Below are 20,307 nucleotides of genomic sequence, written 5' to 3'. Positions count from 1 at the left end.
ACACTCCAACTGCCAAGAATGGGGAGGGAGGTGCTCATGCATTCAGATTCCTCAACAGGAAGGCTCCTCAGGTGCAAGGCAGCCAAGAAATGACAAATGGCCACTCCAGTGACCCTAGTCCCCTGAACAGATTCTCTCCTCCAGGGATTCAGAAAAGGAGTTGTATGTAACATGTTGAATAGCGGCTCGCCAAAAGACACGTCTATCCAGAACCTCAGAATGTGAACTTATTTGGAGTAGGGTTCTTTGCAGCTGGAATACAGATAAGGATTTCAAGATGACCTCATCCTAGATCAGGGCAGGCCCTAAATCCAACGACAAGTATCCTTATAAGCAACAGAAGACACAGAAACACAGAGAAGGAGAAGGCAAAGATTGAAGTAGAGCAGCTACCAGCCAAGTAATGCCAAGAACTACCAGGAGCCACCAGAAGCTAGGAGAGGCCTGGAACACATTCTCGCTCAGAGCCTCCTAAAAGGGCCAACCCTGCTGATGCCTTGACTTCAGACTCCCAGCCTCCTGGAGAATAAATACCTGTTGTTTTAAGGTGCCTCGTTTGTGGTGACTTAGTACTCCAGTCTCAAGAATACAATACAGGGGCCCAGCAATGTCAAGTCACAGGTAGTGGGAATGCACCAAGGCCTCAGGAAAGCAGGGACGAAACAGGCTGGGAGCAGGGCTGAGGATATCTAGGCTCCTGTAGGCTCACACAAATGCCGGCAGCTTTGTGTTCCTTGAAATGCCTCACATCACCCAACAATCTCCCTTTTCTTGCTTAAGCTGACCAAATCCACTTTTTGCGACTTCTAACAAACCTAAAGCTCTTATACATGACCGTGTCCAGCCTTCTCTCCAGGTTGGGAGTACACGTAAGGCGCAGCAGAGGGGAAAGCAGGGCTGGATAGAGTCCACGAAGCCTGAAGACTGTCACTGGACAGTTTGAGGAAGCAGGCTCTGCCTCCAGACAACACCTCTGTAGAAAGGGGACGGCGTCGCAGGCAGAGACAGCTCTGAGGACAACAGGCCACAGACCAGGCCTGAGGCCATCATCCAGATGTCACAGGGAGGACAATGAAACTTTGCTCAAAGGTGCTCATTTCGTTTTTTAACTTTCCCACCTGCATCGTCTGGTGCTGTTCCTTAGTGACTATTTCCCCCTAAGTACAAACGTGGGGGTGCCTGGGATCTACTGCTCCAACATGAACACTGGTGGAAAAGCGACTGCTGACCAGCAGAGTGAAAACCTGCTCTAATAGGTGCGTTTATATCACTAAGGTATAGAAAGGAATCCAGGGAGGTGGGTAGTGACTGCTACTGAGTGCTTGCTACCCTTTCTCCTGGGCCAGGAAAGCCAGGTCTCCTGTCTGGCTCACATTCCAGGGAGCCTCAGAGGCCGCAAGCACCTTCAAGAGAGGCAGAGCAAAGTAGGGGGGGGGGGCAGAGAGGAGCAAGGAGGGCTCCCTGAGGGGAGCGGATTCTGTTACTTTAAAAGTCATCTGAAAGTGTTGGAATAAGAGGGCTGGGGGGACGAGGGTGGTGTTAGGAGTATTTGGCCAAGATTGCACTCGAAAAAATCATCCATTCTTTTACTTTCCAAACTGCTCCTCCACCTCCTGCCTCACGGTCCCCGGCCCCTAGGCGACGGTCAGCAGAGACCTTCCCTTATTTCTTCACCAACCTGGAAGAAGCGAGAGCGCTTACGCCTGCCCTCTGCTCTATGATCCACACCCGGCCACTCTCCGTCTGTGGATAGGGTTTTCCCTCGGTTCTGAGGGCGCTGCCTCTCCCAACCATTTATCTGGCGCTGCGTTACAAAAGCGCCGCGCCAACTGTCCTCCGAACATCATTTCACAACATCCTCAACAGGGTAGACGTGTGTCCCATTTTACAGACAGGGAAAGTGAGGTCAAATCACTTGCCCAAAGTCACGCGGCCATTCAGCAGCGGTAGAGAGGAAACGAACCCAGGCTCCCAGCCGGCTCCAGGTTTCCGCAACTTGCTCCGCGGCTCACACTTTCCAGCCCGAGCCCCGCCTCCCCATCCCACCCCAGCGAGGGGCGCCGGGCCCGCCCCCGGAGGAGCGTGCCTCGGCCGCTAATCGCCGGGCGCCCCCGCCTCCGTTTCGCTGCCTGGAGACGCCCCCGCCAGCTTAGCCCGGAGACTGCTCCCGGGGCCGCGCGCGACGCCGCCGATTGGCCCGCGGTAATTACGGGCACGCTCCGGGAGGGGGGAGGGGCCGGGGCGGCCCCCCGCGAGCATAAATTATGCAAATACCCGGGCGCCGCACGGGGCTGACCTGCCGCCTCGCTCCATTCACGGGGGCTGCCGCGGGGGCGGAGGTGGCAAGGGAGGGGGGCGCCCATTGTTGGGGCGGGTACTTAAGGGGTCCTGAGGCCGGTCGTGTGCCACACTCGGTACTCACACGAGCTGATCTGCTCGCCGGCGAGATCACTCGGGAGACCGACTGGGAGCGTGGCCCCTGCAGCAGACGAGGCGAGGAGGTGAAACCCAGCTCCAGGTGCGCCCCAGCACCTTTCCTGGCCGTGAAGCCCGCAGCGGCCACAGGGTTGGCCTGGGCCATTTGGAACGTAAGTGCGCCCCGGCGGCCCTACCCTCTGTCCGGGCTCCTGTCCTCCAGGCGCCCTCCTACCTGCCCGTCGGTCCTGTGCCACGCAACGATGCCGGCCCCTCTGGAGAAATGCCTCTCGGACCTCGACTGCGCCAGCAGCAGCAGCAGCGACCTATCCGGCTTCCTCACCGACGAGGAGGACTGTGCCGGGCTCCAGCCAGCTTCCGCCTCGGGGACGCCCGTGCCAGTGCGCAGGGGCGCTCCCGCGGTTCCTGCAGCGTCCAATACTCCCCGGGCGCAAGACGACGAGCAGGAGCGGCGGCGGCGCAGGGGCCGAGCGCGTGTGCGCTCCGAGGCGCTGCTGCACTCGCTGCGCAGGAGCCGGCGTGTCAAGGCCAATGACCGCGAGCGCAACCGCATGCACAATTTGAACGCCGCTCTGGACGCGCTGCGCAGCGTGCTGCCCTCCTTCCCCGACGACACCAAGCTCACCAAGATCGAGACGCTGCGCTTCGCCTATAACTACATCTGGGCTCTGGCCGAGACTCTGCGCCTGGCCGACCAGGGACTGCCCGGGAGCGGTGCCCGGGAGCGCCTCCTGCCGCCGCAGTGCGCCCCCTGCCTGCCCGGGCCCCCGAGCCCCTCCAGCGACGCCGAGTCCTGGGGCTCGGGTGCAGCCGCCTCTCCCTGCGCCGCCGCGGCCTCGCCACTCTCTGACCCCAGTAGCCCCGCTGCCTCGGAAGACTTCGCCTACGGCCCCGGCGACCCCCTTTTCTCCTTCCCCGGGCTGCCCAAAGACTTGCTCCACACTTCGCCCTGTTTCATCCCTTACCACTAGGCCCTTCAGGGACACCGTTACCTTCCCCCTCCCAAGGCAACAGGCAGTAGATGGAGCCCCAGCTGCAGTCTCAGGACCCCCAGTCTGGGCGGAGGGAGGAAGCGGGAGCTTTAAAGGGGTGGGAGATACCTGAGCCGCTTGTTAGGTCGCTGCACCCTCACCGCCGTGGCTGCCCCTTGGTCTGTTTCTCCAGCCCTCAGCCCCGGGCCCCTCCTGCCCGCCCCTAGACGGCCTTTCCTTTTGCACTTTCTGAACTCCACAAAACCTCCTTTGTGGCTGGCTCAGAGCTGACCCCAGCCACCACTTCAGTGTGATTTAGAAAAGGGACAGCTCAGCCCCTGAAGACGAGGTGAAAAGTCAATTTTACAATTTGTAGAACTCTAATGAAGAAAAACGAGCATGAAAATTCGGTTTGAGCCGGCTGACAATACAATGAAAAGGCTTAAAAAGGAGAGACAAGGAGTGGGCTTCATGCATTATGGATCCCGACCCCCACCACTGCAGGCTTGCTCTAGGAAGAACCCAGACTTGCGTAGCTATTCAGGCACAGGGCTGGAAAGTACTTTAATTTATTCAAGATGCTTCTTTCATATGAAAATGTATTTTTGTACATAAAGAGTTTATTCTATTATTATGAGGTATCAAAGTTTACATTTTTGTACTGCAGATGTTTCGTGTAAATAAAAACGAAGTAAAAAAATAAGTCACCAAGTTTCTCGCCTCATGTTGGTGTCTCTCTGAGGCTTTCTTCTCATCCCCTGGCGGCTCAACCACTAAAGTGAAACACTATCCTCACCCACCTCCAAACTCTCCACTCCCTTTTCAAAAACACTTAAAAATATACAATGCACTTGATTTCCACCAAGAAATGGATAAAGACGGGCCAGGGCATTTGGGAGACATCATTTCCTTTCACCTTATAAGCACAAGGGAGATCTTTCAGGCTCCCCGTAAGCCAATTAAGACTTTTTAGTGGGGAATTAGCCCCGGATATGCAGCTACCTGTAGAGGTAGGGGCGGTGGGAGACTCTTTCTTTTGAGGAACTCCACATCAGCTGGCTCTGTGTTTCAAAGAGAGGGGATTAAAAAGATCAATACAGTGTGACCACTGGCTAGGAAGTCCCAGTGACAGGTGGGCCCAGGCTGGGCAAGCAGAAGGGTCCACTCTTATAACAGCCTATTTAAAGGGAGAAATTGATTGGTAAACAATGCCTCCAAATTGTTGTCCATTGAGGCTAGGATCACCCTGGCTGTGAGGTGTGGGATGAATTACCCTGGTGTGGTATGTCTGGATGGCGTGTGCACCTGCCTAAAATTGTGAGTTAGGGTGCCTGCACACCCCCCCACACACACACACATATATCTCCCCAGCTGTGCCTACAGTGAGGGGGGCGGGTAGGGAGACATTCGGTGGGCTCAGTCCTGTTTTGCTCAGCCCATCTTTAAGGGCAACAGCCAAAGCTTTCATTTGCTGCCAGAGAAATCAGCCGCCCAAACCCAGTGGGGATTTTTCTGACTGCAGTGAGTTTGTTGTCTGACAAGTAGCTAGCAGCATTGGCCACAAGCAGTTTTGTTGTAAATTTCAGAATGTGGATGATTACAAGAGATACTTCCTAAAATGTCCTTGTGGCCTGTTCCCCGGCTTACAAGTTACCACACATGAAGACCAATTTTTTCCTCCACTGGGTTGTCCCTTTTCATGAATTGAATTATTTAGAGGCAGGAGGTAGAAATGGGTTCAGGAAAATAGTATGCTCTAATGTTAAAAGAAATCGTACCTGTTTAGGAGGTGAGTAGAAGCAGAGGGCCAAAAGGAGAGCCATTAATAGCATTTTCCCCTTGTGCATGTGTTAACCCTCCTCACACATCCTGATGAGTTGGTTCCACAGACTCATATGCTGGGTCTCCAGCAGGCATCACTAAGCCTAGTCACCGGCAAGGAGCCCTCTTTCAGATAAAAAGGCTCCTTTACAGAAGGTTCTGGAAAGTTGAATGCCTTCTCTAACTGCCCTTGGTGCAAACAAAGAATCCTCCAAGAAAAGCTTCAGAAGTTGTGAGGGCTCAGAGTGGAGTTGTTTCTGCTAAAAGCTTCAAGGAAGAAGTTGTGTCTCTTGAATGACCCTGCCCGGGGCCCCACTCTATTGTCTGTCCCAGAATTAATTCACTCTACTAGCTTTGCATTTTCCTATAGCAAAAGACACAAACGGGTTGCCTCAGATTTTCTGCTTTCCTGTGCATAGGATGTTCGGAAGTGACTCCCTTTCAGGCCGGGACTGCAAGCCGGGCAGGGGACCCTGCTCAGCCATGGTGTAGGTGCACGTAGCTGGGCCAGAGGAAGAGAACAGCTGCTTATGTTTATCATTGTCCAAAATCCTTGGGAAAACTAGCAGCAAACACCCTGAAACCCCCCAGGCATCCTGGAGCTCACAGCTACAGTAGGACCTTTGTCTGCTATAACTGTACACAATCACCACCGAAAATGGGAAACATCACTACCCCCAGGACTGTAGAAGAGCTAACCGTATTCCCAACTTTGTTGCCAAAACAGGCTCACAACTTAAGGTGCAGGGCCCAGAGCACCTTGCATCTAAAGGAACATCTTCGGCAACATCAGTTGCTGGGGGGGCGTCTTCACCCCTGCCAGTTAATGTTGTCCTTCCAAAGAAGAAAGCATCTATGTTCAGCCCTTAGAGCTCTCAAATGGAAGGAAAGAAGGAAGGTGATTTAAAATGTTCATCCCCAGCTCAGGGGCCTCTTTGTTCCTGCAGCAAACTCTCATCTATCCACTGGCATCTGTGAAGACAGACCAGAGGTTACTAAAATATTCTACTCAAGGATAGAGCACAGAACTTCCTGCTGACAGCCGTGTTTCACTTCTTCAACAGAAACTTCCACTGAGGAATCAGAAGGCAATGAGACAGGCTTATTTATTCTCTACCTTTGTCTCTCTGTTTGCTTCTGTCCTGGTGTAATGTGTATTTTTACACACTGCTTCCAAGCTTGCAGGAAACCAGGCCAGGAAAGCCCGGGATGCTCAGGAAATGCAGGATTTCACCCTTATCTTTAATAACTCTTTGTGAAGCCCCTGCTGTGTGCTGAGCACCATTCTAGGCACCATGGGGACCAGGACACCCCAAAAGGAGCTCACCGAAAGTTTGGAGTCTCACAGGGAAAGACAAAATAAATTCATGAGAGACTGTGGTAGTTGCTGAGGGGGAGAACATGAAATCAAATAAAACAAGGGGAATATGGAATGCCAGAGTTCAAGGGAGGCTGCTCTTTCAGAAAAGATGGTCAGGGAAGGGCTTTTAATGAGATGACATCTGAGGGGAGGCTCAGGTGAGAGAGGAGAGGAGCAAGCCATGGCATCATCTGGAGGGAGGTGTCCCAGGGAGACGAGACTACAAGGAGAAAGCCCTGGCCGTGAATGGTGTATAGAGGGACAGCAAGGAGGCTGATGTGACAGGCACACAGGGCATGGTGGGCAGGGGGCGGGGGGGGGGGGTAAGGATGGAGACAGATGAGGGGCAGTGCAAATCATGATTCTTTTTTTCAAGGTAATTGAAAGGTTGAAACAGTTGAAAACTGGTATGTGTATATATATATATATATATAAATATATATATAAATAAAATAATAAACTTATATAACTTATATAATGTATATTATATGTAATAAGTTTTTTATTATATATATACATATGTATACACATATATACTGATATATATTATATATAATAAGTTTATTATATATACACATATATATACACACATATGTATATACACATATATATACTGACATATATATATATATAATAAGTTTATTTACTTTGAGAGAGAGAGAGAGAGAGAAAGCATGAGCAGGGGGAGGGGTAGAGAGAGAGGGAGAGAGAGAATCCCAAGTAGGCTCCACAGGTCAGTGCAGAGCCCAATGCAGTGCTGGAACTCACAAACTGCAAGACCATGCCCTGAGCTAAAACCAAGATTTGGACGCTTAAGGACAGAGCCACTCAGGTGCCCCTCCTCCCCCCGAACTTTTTTTTAAATTTTTTTTAACATTTATTTATTTTTGAGACAGAGAGAGACAGAGCATGAACGGGGGAGGGGCAGAGAGAGAGGGAGACACAGAATCGGAAGCTGGCTCCAGGCTCTGAGCCGTCAGCCCAGAGCCCGATGCGGGGCTCGAACTCACGGACCGCAAGATCATGACCTGAGCTGAAGTCGGACGCTTAACCGACTGAGCCACCCAGGTGCCCCCCAACTTTTTTTTTTTAATGAACTGATTTATATTTTTAAAAGCCACACAGAGGGATGTAGGCTTCAGAGACCAGGACAGAAGCAGGGACCCAACCAAGCCTCTGTGTATTCGTCCTAAAGAAAGGCTTATAGTGGGAGAAGGGGTGAAGACCCGTCAGAACCAGTACAACTTGTGAAGAAGCCAAGAGTAGGATTTGTTTGGGGTCATGAAAGAGAGAAATCCAGGATGCCCTCAACAACTTAGATCAGGAGCAATGAACACACAGAATGCGTCCCCCCAAAGCCCTCTGCAAGTGGGTAATTTTGCTGAAACTGCTCATTTAGCACCCAAAGCAAAGATGGGAATGTGAGTTGCAGTGTCCATAATATTAAAGACAGATTGCTGCTCAAAACAACCATAACTTGCTCTGGGCTTGGGACTAAAAGAAAAATGCCCCAGAGAAAATTCACAATGGGATAGGGGAAGGGGGCTCCTGATGTCCTGGGCAACGTCCTCAACAATATCATCACCATTGACATCACCATCCTAGCTAATGCTTATATGGCACTTATTCTGTGTTCTAGGTACTTTCTGAAGACACAATGCATATTAATCTATTTAATTCTCACAACTCGTGACGTCAATAATACAATTATCCCCATTTTTCAGATGAGGGAACTGAGGTACAGAGCAGTCAAAGAACTTTCCTGAAACCACACAGTCGTGAAGTTGGGGTTTGAACCTAGGCAATCCTCTAGCAAGCTTGCTGCTTGTTACACTGTCTCAGAAGGAAGGCAAATGGAAGCATGCAGGCCACAAGTGGAAAGGCCCAGAATGATCCAGGGGTAAGCTTAACCAAGCAACAGGGCTGCAGCTGCTGTACAGGGCCTGTGGAGGAATGAGGAATAGCACCTCTCTTCTCCCTCCACCAGGTACACCACCCCTGTGGCAGGCTGCACAGTGGGGCGTGGACCCCCCTCCCCCTCCTGTGCGGGCTGTGCACGGGGCACAATCTGTAAGGGCTTATCTAGTAGCCTGGCTTAGATGCAAGGATGGTCACCTGAATGTGCCTTTTCCTGCCTAAAGCCGAGAGAGCCTGGAGAGTGTATGGGGTGAGCTTTCTGGCAAGCAGCTGGGGTGTCACTGTTAATTTCAGTTTGCAAAACCAGCAGGGCTCAGAACCTGGTGGCATCCTTGTGTGAAAAATCAGTTTCTTCATCATTTATTTATATCTGGCTAGAAAGTCCCCATCCATCTTACCAAGTCCTACGGTTCCTTTAGAAAATATTTCTGGGATTGTTCCAACCTAGGCTACACAGGGAATCGAGGCTCTAAAGCTCTACACCTAAGAGCCTAATGGTGAAGCCAGGAGCCTGGTCACACCGATGGCCTGTATAACCCATAAGCCAAAGCCCAAGGTGTACGTAACTTTTGGAGCTGTCACTTCCTAGGGCTAGCTCAGAACAAACACCTAGCTCGAATACTGTGCTTACCTGCTGCCCGCCGGGCTGGTGTCTGGGAGCCAGGCATCCTGGAGGCAGGATGCAAAAACTGGAGGTTAGGGTTTCACGTGGCTGACCTGCCTTCCTTTCTGGCAGCAGTCCCGGTTGCCTGCTGAAGTCATTCTCTGGTTCAGGCGAAGCCCGCTACGCCGCTGACCAGCATGCCTTTCTCCAGTTTTGATAGGAAAGGACAATGTGCACCCAGCATATGCCAAGGTGGTCTCAAGTTATTGAGTCACAAACGAAAAGACACTACTACTTTGTCACCTCAAATTTGATATTTGCTCTACCCAAAGAATTGCACTTATCCCTTGAAAATATTCCGGTTGGATCTATCAGATTAACCTCACCCTCAACACGACCTGGGTACATACTGTGCACCTGGCACAGTCCAGAATTATTTTGGATTTCACTTGTTTGGAGACTAGTGACAGAAACTGCTGGTTATTCACCAAAGCCCATTCTCCTCTTCTTCCTGGGCCCATGACTATCCTACATTTCCCAGAATTCTTTGCAGCTAAGCACACCCATATGACCGGGTCTTTGAACTGGGTCATGAGTGGAAATGTTGCAAGCCACTTCTAGGATGACACTTATGATGATGGTGGAGGGGCACCTGGGTGGCTCAGTCGGTTAAGAAGCGTCTGATTTCGGCTCAAGTCATGATCTCACGGTTTATGAGTTCGAGCCCCGCATCGGGCTCTGTGGGGACAGCTCAGAGCCTGGAGCCTGCTTTGGATTCTGTGTCTCTCTCCCTCTCTGCTCTGTCTCTGCCTCTCAAAAATAAATAAAAATCATTAAAAAAGAGCTTATGATGATGGTGGAAATTTGCACTTTTGTATAAAACATAGAAAGCTGCAAAGAACATCACTCCCAGTCTAAAAAATAATAAAAAGTCATATAACCTACAAGATCATGATTTTTTTTGTCAGCTAATCAAAGATGGAAGGTCACAAGCCATTTAAATAAAGTGAATTACAGAAAGAGAGTGCTCCTCCAAGGAGAGACAGAGCATGTGAACTGTTTCACCTTGGGCAAAGCATAGGAGAGAGAAGTGGCTGCCATACAAATAGGTAAGAAGATATTGGCTAAAATATTAATAAAATCTAAAAGTTAAATGCAGGCAAAACCACTTTGGAACAGTTTGGCAGTTCCTCCTAAAGTTAAACATACGTTTACTATAGGACTCAGCAATCCTACTCATAGGTATTGACTTAAGAGAAATGAAACCATATGTTTACACAAAGACCTTTATGCAAATGTTTATATTAACTTTATTTATACTCTCCAAAAACTAAAAAGAGCCCAGGTGGCCATCCACAGGAAAAGGGATAAAGAAACTGTTGCTTATTCAACTGAAAGTAATTAATTGACCTATAGGAGAACATGAATGACTCTCAAAATCATAAAGCTAGGTTGGAGGGGGGGCGGGGGGAAGCCAGACTTAAAGGCTACATATTGTATGATTCCATTTACACAGCATTCAGAAAAAGCAAAACTATAGGAATAGAAATTTGATTAGTGATTTCCAGGAGCAAGTCGGGGAGAAGATTAGAAATGGAGCAACAGAGGGCGCCTGGGTGGCTCAGTCAGTTGGGCGTCCAACTTCGGCTCAGGTCACGATCTCACTGTCCATGAGTTCGAGCCCCGCGTCGGGCTCTGTGCTGACTGCTCACAGCCTGGAGCCTGTTTCAGATTCTGTGTCTCCTTCTCTCTCTGACCCTCCCCCATTCATGCTCTGTCTCAAAAATAAATAAACGTTAAAAAATTAAAAAAAAAAAGAAAGAAAGAAATGGAGCAACAGAGATCTTTTTGGGGTGATAGAAATAACTCTGTATCATGATTGTGATGATAGTTACACAATTTGCCAATGCTCATACATCTTCAAAGGGTGAATTTTATTTTATGTAAATTATATATCAATAATACTGACTTAAAAATACAAAGAAATGATCATGGAGTGAGGTAGAGTTCCTTCCCATGACTGTCACCTGGACATGAGGCAACCCAGCTTCAGCCATGAGGATGATAACAATATCCAGACCAATGCCACTCGAAGGGTTCTCCAGCACTAGTCCCTGATGAAATACAGACCGAAAAGGAAAAAGGTGTATTTAGTAATTATTTTAGATTTCATTTTATACCAATATAAATCTGTTATATATAATAATAAAATACTTTGAGCTTGTACTTTGCATGTCTTTGAGTGGTTTCCCCCTACATTGTTCCAGTAACACCTTTTGATTTTTTTTTTTTTTTACAAAAATGCTGGTATGAAATGGATTGAAAATGTTAAGAAAAAGTAAAAGGAAGGAAGGAGAAAAAGAAGGAAGGAAGGAAGGAAGGAAGGAAGGAAGGAAGGAAGGAAGGAAGATGGAAAGGAAAGGAAAGACAAAAAACAAAAAAAGAAAGAAGAAAAGAAGAGAATGATAGAGCCCTAAGGAATGGTAGAGCAAATCGGAGGACCCTGCAGCCCTGAACGACTGCATGCAGTAAAGCCACCTGGCCACCTAGAATGCTCCTCTTGGAGTGTTAGGTGAAAGAGAAATAAATTTTGTTCCTTAAGCCACCATATCATTGTGCATCTCTGTTATAGAAACCGAGGCCTACCCTAACTGTCTGGGATCACCGCAAGGGCATCCTACCTGCTGACTCTGAGATAATGCTTTCATCCCACAAAGAGCTAGTAGCAAGCTCTTTCCGGAGAGAGCACAGGCTCAAAATATATGGGAAAACAAACAGGTGAGCCTTAGTTTTCACACCACAGAGAGTCCCCACACAAGTGAGGAGGTAAGAGCTAAACTCCTCTTAGCTCTTTAGCACTTTAGCAGGGCACAGGCAGGCTGGCAGCAAAGATGGAATGTGGAACCATTCTAACACCCTGCAAGCACCCAGCAGGACTTGGCTTGCCCAGACAGGTTGTGGGACAGGCAGGGCTTCCAGTAGAGCAGTATATCAGTGGCAGCTGAAAGACTGTTGCTGCCCAAGGGAGATGTCTCTCCAGCCTCCCCTTAATGGGACCAACTTAATGGGAATGGGTGCTTCTTACTATTCTTGAAAGTGCCCCAGCAATGTAACTCATCGTTCCAGTTCTGCCGATTCCCAATTGCTCACCTCTTTTCACCTCAGTCTCCTCATCTGTAAAATGGGGAATAGGGACATCACCAATCTCTATCATAGAATGTTTTAAGGTTTCAGTGAGAAGTAATTCACATAAACAGCTAAAACTGTGCCTGGCTCATTAAAAGAACTTGATAAATGCTAGCTATCGACTGATTTAGCTGCAAGCCAATTATCCTTTGTAATGAGATGATCTCTTTCTTTGGTCACCAGATGGTCCCTATGGTGCTTGAAGGCTATAGACCTTAGATACAAACCTGACTAGTGTAACTTGATTCTAATGCAGCAATTTGAGTTTAGGGGCCGATTCTATACTTCAAATGTAAAACTGTGATTAGAGGACTTAGGAGGGATATTAAATTATACCTAGTGATGGTCTGGTTAAAGCCAGACACAAATCTCACAGCCTTTAAGAACTCTTCATATTGAGTGTAAGTACAGTGCCTTCCAGTTTACAAAGCAATTTCACATCCATCATCTGATATTAGCCTCACGATGTCCAGTGAGGTAGAAGGGATTATTGTATCTATTGCACAGATGAGACAAGGGGCTCAGAGGTTAAGTGGTTCACCCAAGGTCACGGGGTTAATGAGAGAAGGTGGGGCTCAGAGCTGCATCTGGTTCTAGGCCCAATTCTTTTTCCCAGATACTTTTCTGCGTCTCCAGGCTTGCCTCACCTGACCCTGGGCACACCTCTGCTTCGCAGCCATTTATATGTCAGGAATTGGAACCAAGCAAAAGATGAATAATAATGATGATATCATTAGGTGGAACCACATAAAATTGCCGAGATTTAAACTACAGAAATGGCGCTTTCATATGGTTCAACCTAGTAACTAACACTTACTTGGATACTTACCACAGGTAAGGCACTAAGCCAAGTGCTTTATGATTGCACTGGGGTTTTATCTAATCACAATAGCTCTGTTACCTCCATTTTAGAGATGAGGAATCAGATAGCAGGGCTGCAAGACTAATGAGCGATGGGTGCAGGATTTAAATCCAGGCATCTGAGCCCAAAGCACAAATGCTTCACCAGTATACTGCCTTACCATTTATTTCTGAAGACACAAGCCACTAATAACAGAAACCATGTTTTACTTGACCGTGTAGTGCTGTGTGCAACACTCGCTATTCACTCATGCCTTTGCTCAATAAATTTGAGGGCCTACCATACATCTTATTGTGAGACAATGCTCCATGAGTCTCAAGCATTTCTATACATCTTGTGAGTCGAGGCACTGGCTACTCTTCACTCCAGATTACCTTTTCAAAGATATTTGTATATCAAACATCCTTGGAAGACAGAGTTAGTGTCTCCCTGTGGGCAAAGGCAACTATCCAGTATAACAGAATCAGGTTCCCGAAGCTCAGGGTTCCTCTCCTGTAACTCACTGTGTGTGTGGATGTCAGCCGGCCCTCTTCGTGTCACCCTTTGGAAATCGGGGCTTGGGAAACCATCACAAAGATGGTAATACTCTGATTACTGCTAGTGCTGTGAGTAAGAAACAATCCTTTGCCTCTGACCCGAGAGCCTCATATCTTCTACTAACGCGAAACTAGGGCAGGCTAAGTTGTTAGCTTGTAAGTAGGAAATGATCAAACTCAGAGTTCTTGACAGTACAACGCAAGAGCTGGCCAAATGAATGAATGCATGTAATGAACGCTCCTTGTATACAGGCCACTGTGTCACAGACATTCTAATAGCATTTCTTGGAAGCCACAGGCTGCCACTCCCAGAGAGATAATGCTGCAAGGAAACAGACAGGAATGTGGGTCTCTTCTCCCTGGGCTGACCACTGATCTGCAAAATAGCCACATCAACACTAGTATTTACTAAGAATCGACTGTGTACCTCGATCCAATTTTCTTTCTCTTTTTAATTTTTTTTAATTTATTTTGAGAGAAATCATGAGCATGGAGGGGCAGAGAGAATCCCAAGCAGTCTCTGCACTGTCAGCACAGAACCTGACATGGGGTTCGACCTCATGAACCCAGAGATCATGACCCCAGCGGACATCAAGAGTTGGACGCTTAAATGACTGAGCCATCCAGGTGCCCCCTGGCTCACATTTTCTGAATGCCGTAGTATCTCCCTAGACACTTTTTGTAAGTGCTCCTTGAGCAAACACTCAGCTATTCAACAAATATTTATTTTTTGTGCCTACTATGTGCCTGGTTTTGTTCTAGGATATGGGACAATGAGACAGACAAGATCCCTGCTTTCACAGTCAATGCACAAAACACCAGATCGTGATAAAAAGCTCTGCAAAGATTTAAAGAGGAAAATGTGCTAACGAGTGAATGGAAACCACTCTAGAAGTGATGGTCTAGAGGTTTCTTGGAAGAGAGCCTCTCAGCTGACACCTGAGTGATCAGAATCAGCCCTGCTCAGATCAGGGGGAGTGAGATCCGTGCGCTCTAAGGACAGTGACAGGACCAGTATGGATGGAGCTCTGCCAAAAGGGGGCGTGGTGGAGGCTACAACATAAAAAGAGACAGGAGCCAGGTCCTGTGGGTCTTAATGAAGCTCCAAGGATGTTTCCTGTCAAAATGACAGTGTGCACAACTAAGCACGTTCAGTCAGAACCCATCAGCCATAATGGCAAGGATCACCACGCTGAAGAAGGTCTTCAGTCCTGGACCATGAAGTTGCCTCAGCAACTTTGTGATCTGTAAGGTGACCACTTGGGGGGTGGGGGGGTGGGTGGGTGGGGATAACTTAGCTAGCATAAATCTCCAGAAAATGGATTTTTTTATTGTTTTATTTATTTTTGAGAGAAAATGTGAGCGGGGGAGGGGCCGAGAGACAGGGGGACAGAAGATCCAAAGTGGGCTCTATGCTGACAGTAGTGAGCCTGATGCGGGGCTCAAACTCACAAACTCATGACTTGAGCTGAAGACAGATGCTCAACTGACTGAGCCAACCAGGTACCCCATCCAGAAAATGGATATTTAACAAATTAAACATACCTTGGGATTTTTTTTTTTTTTTTTTTTTTTTTTTAAGAATACAGCTTGGGGCGCCTGGGTGGCGCAGTCGGTTAAGCGTCCGACTTCAGCCAGGTCACGATCTCGCGGTCCGTGAGTTCGAGCCCCGCGTCGGGCTCTGGGCTGATGGCTCGGAGCCTGGAGCCTGTTTCTGAGTCTGTGTCTCCCTCTCTCTCTGCCCCTCCCCCGTTCATGCTCTGTCTCTCTCTGTCCCAAAAATAAATAAAAAATGTTGAAAAAAAAATTTTTAAAAAAGAATACAGCTTCTGTGATCCCAGCTGAGCTCAGTCAACCTGGGTTCATACAGAAACCCTTTCTTGGAGATTGCCTGAAGAACAAAAATAGTCTGCTCCCTGATTTTGGGCTATACAAGACCACCAATATGTTGGGGGCACTGCCAGATATCAGAGGAGGGGCTGAGAAACACCTTGCAGGTGCATGAGCAGCCTGGAGTTTTTCAAGGAAGGGAAAGGGGTGGGGATGGAAGACTGGGGACCCTTGCAAATATCAAAGCACCTCGCAGAGCCACCTTTTCTAAAATAGTTAAAGGAAATATTTTTTAAAAGAAAACACTTGGGGCACCTAGGTGGCTCAGTCAGTTAAGCATCTGACTTCGGCTCAAGTCATGACCTCATGGTTCGTGAGATCGAGGCCTGCGTTGGGCTCTGGGCTAACAGCTCAGAGCCTGGAGCCTGCTTCGGATTCTCTGTCTCCCTCTGTCTCTCTGCCCCTCCCCACTCTCTCTCTCTCTCTCTCAAAAATAGTAACTGTTAAAGATAATTTTTAAAGAAAACCCTCAATGGCCAAAGATGCAAACAAGCCATTGATAACAGCAACCACCATACAAACTTTGACGTACGCAACCCCAGGGCAACAACTCAGGAAACAGAGCAGAATCATGCATGGAAAAAGTATTCTCTGCTAAGAATGGCTGTTAACACTATGTAGGCACATAAAGCTTAAATAAGATGGTAAAGGGAAATAGATTACAAACTTTACATACACATTGATTAAAATGGTGCAAAAACTAGCTATGTGTGAAAATCAAGACTGGAGGAGTTAGAACTATCAACAGAAGCTCAAAAATGGTGAGAAAGTAAACTTACAAATTTTGTAAGGCTGCTTAGTCAATTAAAAATTATAAATGAAAACTGATTTCAAAACTGGAATACAAGTTTTGAAGAAAACAGGGTTTCCAGAGTGGTCAAGACCTAAAATAACTTCTAGAAGCCCCTTACTTTAGCCAAGTGATTCACTTGCAAAGATACAAAATTTGATAGTAATAAAAATGCACACCATTAGCTTTTAAATGTCCTTAGGCATTTACGGCTTTCCCTCAGCTACCGGCAGCAGTTTTAATAAGTCGCCCTGTCCAGATTCCCTTAATGATATGCTTTCTACATAAAAAAGGGCTTGTGAAACCTAATTCCTCTGACAGAAGCGAGCTCGGGTCTCTGAAGCAGCGAAGATTTCAGATTTCCGCTGGGTTTCCTTGCACCTGCCCTTGCAAGGCATGAGGTTTTGTGTGCAGAAGCCTCCAGGGGTTGAAATTTAGCCCTGTCCATGTAGCAGGAAGGTCAGCTGAAGTCACTGGGTCCCAAGACACTGGACTTCAATCTCCGACCAAAAACAAAACATCAAAACACTTCTATTCACCAGGACGTGCTTAGCAGCGCGCTGGCATTCACAAATGTAACGCAGCACCACGCAGCTCCGAGAAGGGGCTCTGCTTAGAAATTCGATTGTTCTTCGGAGATCTGACAACCTCTATCAGATCTGTGTCAGGCCGGCTCCAGCAAACACTCTGGAGAAAGCCGGCCTCCTCCAGGCTGGGCCTTGGTTGCCACCTGATACCTGAATGAAGAGCAGAGCCAGCAAAATCCAAACTCCTTTCGGGATGCCTGCTCCTGTGGGAAATGGTTTTGATTTTCTCAAAAACCATTAATGTGGAAGAAAATTAATTTTTGATTGGCTTTTAAAGATTGATGTTACACACCACTAATCAAAGCAGAAGTCTTTTACCAGGAAGAAAACCCTTGCTTCATTTACCTGTGTATATCTTAGTACTATCCCTTACTTTATATTATTATTGTTTGTTATAATGACAATAATTGCAATAGCAGCCAGCATGAACTGACATTTACCGTGTGTCAAGCATTGTGCCACTTAGGCTTCACAACAAACAGGGAGAGGTTTGCCCCCTCTTTGCAGAAAGAATCCTGAAGTTCAAGGGGTTTGTCAAAGGAGGTTATGCAGCTAGCAACTGGTTCCACTTGAAGTGAAGTTCTCAGCTGCTCTGGGTTCTGCTTCAGTCCCCCACCCTTACAGTGAGTGCATATAGAGGTGATGCCACCTCTGAACTTTCCCCCAGAAACTTCTCCCCAGTCTCACAAATCCCAGCTGAATTTGACAAACTTTGTACAGCTGCCCACCATGCACAGGGTTCTGTGCTAACACAACCCTCCTACCACTGGGCAACCACAGAGCATGGAAGAGAGTACAGAGGCAGGAACAGTAGCCCAGGACAGAATGCAAATGGATTGGCAGTGGTCCCAACACGGTCAGAGGGGATTGAGAAGAGGGGACAATTAGCTCTGACAGAGGCATTGGGTAAGGCTCGCAAAGGGGAGAGCATCTGAGCTGAAGCTTCAAAGATGGAGAGAATGTGGGGTGCCTGGGAGCTCAGTCAGTTAAGTCCCCAACTTTGGCTCATGAGTTCAAGCCCCGCATTGGGCTCTGTGCTGACAGCGCAGAGCCTAGAGCCTGCTTTAGATTCTCTGTCTCCCTCTTTCTCTGTCCCTCCCCTTCTCACACTCTGTCTCTCTCAAAAATAGATAAACATTAAAAAAATTTTTTTTAAAGATGGAGAGAATGTTTTCACAGTGACAGTGTATTTTTGAAAAGGAAAGCGATGAGATCATTACTGTAGAAAATTTAGAAGCACAGAGAAAAATTAAGAATAAAATAAAACTTTAGGGGTGCCTGGGTGGCTCAGTCAGTTAAGCGTCTGACTTCAGCTCAGGTCATGATCTCACAATCCGTGAGTTTGAGCCCCGTGTCAGGCTCTGTGCTGACAGCTCGATACCTGGAGCCTGCTCGGGATTCTGCGTCTCCCTCTCTCTCTGCCCCTCCCCTGCTTCTTCTTCTGTCTCTCTCTCAAAAATAAACAAACATTAAAAAAAGAATAAAATGAAAAATATCTTTACTTCCATCACCCCAAAATAACCACATTTCCCTTCTCATCAAAACAACTTTATGAGGTATAATATATAGGCAATGCAAGGTGCACATACATACAACTTGTAAACGTGTACAACCTGTAAACAGGTTGAGTATTGACAAAAGAATACACTGGTTTAGCCACCATCTCAATCAAAATACAGAACATGTCTATTGCCTCACAAAATTCCCTTTTGTCCCCTTCCATTCAATTGTCTTCCTTCCCTGAACCCAGACAACCACTGATTCACTTTCTGACACTTTAGGTGAGTTTTGCCATTAGTTTCCACATAAATGGAAGGAATCATATCATATGAACCGTTTTATGTCTTTGAGATTTAGTCATGTTGTTATGTGTATCAGTGATACAAACTATTCTATTTGCTGAGTGATAATCCCACGCATGTGTGTTTCACCTGTTGATGGGCATTTGGGTTGTTTCTGGGTTTGGCCTATAACAAAAATGGTCGCTATACACGTTTCATGCACAAGTCTTCAAGGTGACATATATTTTCACGTCTCTTGGGGGAAACACCTAAGAGTGGAGTTGCTGAGCCATATAAGAAGGGCATGTTTAACTTTATGAGAAATTGCCAAACCGCCTTCCAAAGTGGTTGTACCATTTTTGACTCCTATCAGCAACTGAATCCACACCTTGGCCTAACTTCTTCCCCTGCCGTGCCCTGCTTCCCTCACCCCTGTGCACCCTGGGAACACTCATTCAATAAACCACTTGTTCAAGAATGCTTGAATCGGGCTCTGCTTTCTGGGAAGGCAACCTAGCCAATTAACTAGGCTTCCAGGAAAGGATGCAGCTAGCCCCAACGCCTACGTTGTCATGTCTCTTCCCTGGGCTTCAGTCTCCCCAGTCAGGGGACTGATTAGGACCCTTTGCTGTACTCACATTCTGTCACCTCTAGTGAGGACTCTGTGTGATCTAACTGGGACAAATGATGCTTTGTCCGCCTTCCCCTGTAGAAAAAGTTTCCCAGAATATACTGCTATACGCTAGCTCTCGTGGGTCAGCAGCATGCCTTCCACTCTGCCAGTTTTAATATATGTTATTTCAACCAGGGGATGCCTACGTCACTCACCTTGGACTAAGTCGTGCCTTGAGCTAAAGGTGAGCATCTTTTTTTATCCATTATCTAGAATATAATATGCAAACTTCCCGAGAGGCATCATGCCACAGTAGGCTTGATTCGGGCGTCTAGAAAACACAGCCTGCAATTGCAAACCCATGAAATGCTATACCATAATTACAGTTTCCAGGCACCTCTAATGACCCATTAAGGTGGATTTGCAGAGCAGGCAGACTACGCAGTCAGCAGCAGGTGAGGCTGCAGGGTCTGGCGCTTTCTCTCCGAGGGCAGAGACCCACCAGAAATCATCTTTGTGGAGGAAAATCATGGTGGGGGGGAGGTGAGATCTTATCATCTAATACCAATACAGAGGAGATAAATTCTGAGGTTTTTGCATTTCCTAGACCAAAAAAAAAAAAAAAATCACTTCGAGAATGGAGAACATGGTGGACTTGGCTCATGAGAATGCAAATTGGTACATTCACTCTGGAAAACAATTGACTTCATTTTGTAAAACGTTACCCACCTGGAGCCCAGCGATTCAACTCCTAGTCATATATTCTGGGAAAACTTTTGCATGTGAGCACCAGCAGAGAGGTGAAAGAAACATCGCTTAATTGCCCCAAAGTGGCAACAACAACGTGAATATTCATTTTCAGGAAAAGGAATAAATATCCTATGGTACCAGCACATAGTAGAGTGTATCAAGCATGAATGCATTACAACTACATATGTCAACATGAGTGGGTC

At 47.4% G+C, this 20,307-nt stretch overlaps 1 protein-coding gene across 1 annotated transcript; it reads left to right on the top strand.

The window, feature by feature from the left end:
• Positions 1–2,678: 2,678 nt before the first annotated feature.
• Positions 2,679–3,407, top strand: NEUROG1 (neurogenin 1). Its single transcript, XM_030299779.1, has one exon. The coding sequence runs from the start codon at positions 2,679–2,681 to the stop codon at positions 3,405–3,407; it is 729 nt and encodes a 242-aa protein (XP_030155639.1).
• Positions 3,408–20,307: the final 16,900 nt, after the last annotated feature.

Source organism: Lynx canadensis, chromosome A1, assembly GCF_007474595.2.
Source record: "Lynx canadensis isolate LIC74 chromosome A1, mLynCan4.pri.v2, whole genome shotgun sequence".
NCBI classification, from domain to species: domain Eukaryota; kingdom Metazoa; phylum Chordata; class Mammalia; order Carnivora; family Felidae; genus Lynx; species Lynx canadensis.
Note: the sequence above shows the minus strand (reverse complement) of the source record. Positions and strands in the feature narration are given on the sequence as shown.

Excerpts from the sequence above, each read along its gene's own strand:
- NEUROG1 (XM_030299779.1), top strand. The coding sequence starts at position 2,679 with ATGCCGGCCCCTCTGGAGAAATGCCTCTCGGACCTCGACTGCGCCAGC.